This window comes from Homarus americanus, unplaced genomic scaffold (genome assembly GCF_018991925.1).
Source record: "Homarus americanus isolate GMGI-L3 unplaced genomic scaffold, GMGI_Hamer_2.0 scaffold20465, whole genome shotgun sequence".
Taxonomy (NCBI): domain Eukaryota; kingdom Metazoa; phylum Arthropoda; class Malacostraca; order Decapoda; family Nephropidae; genus Homarus; species Homarus americanus.
In genome coordinates this window covers 8,149,587-8,154,642 of record NW_024756914.1, presented here as the reverse complement: position 1 = coordinate 8,154,642, position 5,056 = coordinate 8,149,587, and the positions used below count along the sequence as shown (strand labels likewise).

General features: G+C 40.4%; 1 protein-coding gene across 2 annotated transcripts in view; it reads right to left on the bottom strand.

Moving 5' to 3' along the window:
* Positions 1–2,894: 2,894 nt before the first annotated feature.
* Positions 2,895–5,056, bottom strand: part of LOC121857091 (cytochrome P450 2L1-like) — a 45,080-nt gene continuing 42,918 nt past the window's right edge. For both annotated transcript variants that reach the window (XM_042352952.1, XM_042352953.1), the window contains exon 9: positions 2,895–3,064. In XM_042352952.1, coding sequence (XP_042208886.1) covers positions 2,923–3,064 — 142 coding nt within the window. In that variant the 3' untranslated portion in view covers positions 2,895–2,922. The remainder of the gene's footprint in view (positions 3,065–5,056) is intronic.

The following is a 5,056-nucleotide window of genomic DNA, read 5'->3' as shown; positions in this document are numbered from 1 at the left end:
CTGGAGAAGGCCCAGGGTGAGGTAAAAGGCCTATGATTGGAGTCAAGCTGATTCAGAGTTTCAATGACTTCCCCATGGCTGGGATCCAAGTGCTGACCAGGAGAATGGTGACTGTCCCTAACCCAGAAAATAATGGGATCCCCAAAACCTTCCAGGCATAAGATTCGAAATAGAAAGATATCCCCGAGCATAGCTCTGGCCAGCATGCACACCACACTGGTCTCAGAGAACTGCAGAGATAGCAGCAGCTGCCTGGATTGACGGGTGGTTTGATGTTCCAGGATAGATCATAACAAAGTAAGGAGAGCTCAGAGAAACTTGTCAGTAACCTAGAAGAGGAGTTTGGATAAGGATAAGAGAAAATGGAATCAATTGTTTGTTCTTTGATGGGAGAAGGATGACACTAAAGTGTTCATGAAAGTTGAGATTCTGACAAGTTGTTCCCCGCCATGGTGAAGGAGGAACACTACTCCTGCTGCAGTGAACCACGAGGGAAGTATTTGTGGCATTTCACTGTAAAGAAAGATGACATCAGGAACCAATGAGATAGTGGGTGTATATTGATTGTGAACTGGCTCAGAGAGAGAACGTGAGATCAGACCCTGCAGGCCATTGAAGGGGACAGCACCAACACGAACACAGGGTGGCAAGGGGGGGCTAAGTACAGTGATGGGAGTTTTGAAGATTGGGAGGAAGCTGGTCTGGATTGCTCAGACTCCTCCATACACCAACGAAAGGCTACTCAGACATCTGATCCAGAGCTGATGGCAAGACTCTTCAAACAACAGATGGTCTGGTCCTCTTGGCAAGATGCTGGACTCTGCCACTGAGTTAGAAATAAACCGAGCTTTGAAAAATCACAGTTGGCCCTCCACTCGTTGGAGCTTGCACATACTGTCATTGACTTACCTGAGTACTGACCAGTACTATGGTTACATGATTTGCAGTGCCATCAAAACTGGGGGTCATGCCTTGGATAGACTTGGTTACCTGCAGATAGGTCCAGTCTCACATTCTAGGTGGTTTGCCAACGGCTCTCAGGTTCTGCAGAATTTAATGCCATCATAAACTGGAAAGGGAACCAGAAGCTTGCCAACCTGAGACTTATTATTGTCCAATTCATCGTGAGTGTTCATTTTTGCCAAATTGGTTCAACACCAAGGTCAAGTCATCAAGTCCTGCCGTCCGAGGCATGTTCTCTTCCAGCTTGAGCTCCCTGAGAGTCAGCCAAGGAAGGTTGTTCAGATTGTGAGCAGACTGCAGAGGAGATCTTCTGGTATGCTCATCCTGGAGTAAAGTTCTGCAGACAATGCTCTGCAGTAAGGATGAGGAGGAGAGAAGAGTGGCAGTCAAAAAGATCTTGGATATGAGACTGGCAGATCTGGGCATGACGTATCAGTTGGTGACTTCCATTCCTTCAGGTCAGGAAGACTCTAAGTCAATCTAGGTGCCAAGACCTCACTGGATCTCATAGATCTGGATAACATCCAGGCTGGCAGTGAGCCCCTCTACCTCGCAGCCTCACCAATGTTCAAGCCAGAGCTTTCCTGACAACCCCATGCATGTCCTGCCTGGCCCTCAGACACCCAGAGTATAGAGCGCTGTGTACAGCAAGGAGCGAAAGCCAGCAGTCACGGTACAGCCAGGAGAGGAGGGAAGCAAGACCCGAGCCTGTGTGGTCAGCAGGGAGGTGGAGAGTAGAAACAGAAGCAAGAAAGACATGTTCTATGGTGTGCAACACCGGTCGTAGTAGTAAAACCGGTTTTTGTATTTGATGATTTTGTTTTCTAAAGGAATATTAATTTAATTAAAATGTGTCAAGATCATCTTTGCTTTAATTATTCTGGATCATTTTCATCCTAATAAATTAACCTGATACATTTACTCTTTACTTTTAAATAAGCCATTTTAGTGGTGTTGCAAAGGGTAAATACTGAATTTTCATAAGATTTCAAATTAAAATTTACTAAGCAAAAATGAAAAACTTTTTCTCTAAATCTGAAGATATCACATGATTTCTACAGAACTACATCATTAATACTATAACATTTTTTTCAAACTCAAAAAACAGTATAATATATATATATATATATATATATATATATATATATATATATATATATATATATATATATATATATATATATATATTTTCATGTAAATCCACAATGAAAATGTTTTTAAGCTCACCCTGTATATTTAAGCCTCTCTCTGTCCATGTAATCCAGTTGCCTCTGAAGATGTCTTGAATAAAGACGAAAGCTAAGGTGTTCCGTTGTTTCCATTTTCCCGTGTGATTTTATTAAGATATATATATATATATATATATATATATATATATATATATATATATATATATATATATATATATATATATATAATTCATCGTAAATAAAATATATAATACAAAATACAAAATGAAAAATAAAATAATATAATATAAATGATAATAATAATAACAGCAATAATAATAATAATAATAATGAAATACAAAAATTTAAAAAAGTTCAAAAGTGGGAACAATATATGTATGTTGTGTTGTCAATAGTACGAGAAACAATTGAGACCCTGCAATTGTGTGTAAATGAGGCAGAAAGTCAGATGAGCAACCTGGGACTTGGTCACAATTTTCGTGATGCCATATGGCAGCAGGATCTACCATTAGACAACACATTATGCTTCCAATATCTTTCCAGGCAGTAGTACCTCCCTTTTTGGTTGCTGCCTACTACTTACTACCTACATATATATACTGTACATACAGTATATATATATATATATATATATATATATATATATATATATATATATATATATATATATATATATATATATATATATATATATATATATATATATATATATATATATATATATATGTGTGTGTGTGTGTGTGTGTGTGTGTAAACAAGTTATGCAGTATTATCCGGGACCAAAGATGTGTACCTCAGGGAAGGAGTAGCCAGCGAGGGTGGTGTTGGCGGTGGCGCTGTGTACGACACCCAGGGGAACGATGGTGCCCTTACGCTGTACCTCCCTCAGTGTCGCCTCCAAGTACACCAGCCTGTCGGGGAGATATTGTTAACTATCTCACATACAAATTCTCTTCGTGAACAACTTTCTCATGACAATACGGAGAGATTCACAGAGAGAAAAATAAGTACAGTTTTTGATGTTTCTTTCAAAATAAAATAAACGAGAAATAAGTCTGAGTAGTTATGCATAAAAACTGGTTTTGGTCAAATACAACATAAACAGGAGATTAATCTATTAATCTAATAAAAAGACTAAATTGAGTATTAAGATCATTATTGTTTTGATGGCGTAAACTGATAAAAGTCACCTTAGTGAAGTGTCACGTACTGAATGTACAGTACAGTATGTCACTCACCACCCAACCGAACACAACGATTTCACACCACCTTTTTTATCCGCGTCAGCCGTGTCGGGTAAGAAACAAAACAGCGGTACATAACTGAAAATGACTTGACCCTTAACAAATCTTCATTGAAAGGCAAACAAGACACAAAAGATGACTGCAGCAGACGACGTGTTCCTCTACCATGCAACTTATTCTCTCCAACAAACATAAAAGACGCAAACTGGCAACTCTATGTAGATTCTTTTTTATCCCTGAGATGATGTTTAACAGAGAGAATAAACCTCACCCGTTTATATTTTCCCTAATTAACTTATCAAACTTCATTTATTGTTTCCGAGAATTATGTTTCTTAAATTTCAATACTTGACGACTTATGAGTTTTTTCTATTTTTGGTTTTAGTTTAGGTCAATATATACAGTAGAGGTATATGGTCGTTGTTCTCCTGTCTGGTTACGATGTCTTCCCTCTCGCGTAAGACCTAGTCTGAGGTATACGAATACCTGCTCTGTGTCAATGGTTACACTCATTCAAGACTTTTTCCGCTTATGACAGGGTGGCCGGAACTAACAACTAACAGACACACATAGACATAAACTCACACACATTCACATACACATATATAAACAGATACATATGTACACAAACACATAAACGCTACCACTACTTTGCTGTCACTCGGAATCGAGTATGATGATCATCCAGCTCTGATACAATGATATAAGCTACTAAGGATGTCACCTTCATTGGTGAGCGTTGAGGTGACTCGAGAGGCCAATACGGGACTGGCAGGGTCTTCCACAGATGTTGCACGTATGGAGGGCTACACCGGCGACTTTCCGGCACTGGTGCTTGTCTGCCTTAGTATGCAGTCGAGCTAACTCAAAAGTATTGACACCTTCTTGTGTGGTGCTCCTCCAAGCGTTACGGTGTGGAATAATCGTTTCCCAGGCGACGGGGTGGATTTGTCACTTTTTTCAGGTTTGTCTTAAGACTATCTTTATACCTTTTCCGAAGTCCGTCAGCATTACGTTTACCTTTCGTTGGGTGACTGTAAAGTAGCAGCTTGGGCAGCTTACTGTCATCCCTGCGGGTGACAGGGCAAGTCCAAAGTAGTTCTTCATGGATAATGGTAGCCTCGATGCTCCTACAGTTGGTGTTTTCCCAGCGAACTCGGAGGATGGAAAGTAGACTACACTGGTGAAAGTTTTCAAGTGCCTTGAGTGGTCTCCTGTATGTGACCCATGTCTCGTTGCCATACAGAAGGGTGGAGAGGACCACTGCTCGATTCACGTGTATTTTGTAGATAATTTCTGCTCCCTACAGCTGAAAACACGGGTACAGAGTCTGCCAAAGGCTTGAGATGCACATCTGATCCGATGTTGAATCTGTTCATCGATGTCCGTGGTGGTGGACAGGTACTGGAAGTGGGTAACATTAAAGAGAGTAGTACCGTAAAGCTGGATGGATGGTGGAGGTGGGGCTGAACCAGGGGCAGGATGAAAGAGAATAAGAGTCTTACGTGCATTCACCACAAGGCCGAAGTATACCTACGGATCTGCGTAAGTGTTTAGGATCTCCTGTAGGTCGCATTCAGTTTGAGTAATAAGGGGAGGTCGTCTTCATACTGAAGTTCAGTGATGGAAGAGGTCGACATCTTTGTTCCTGCCTTGGTA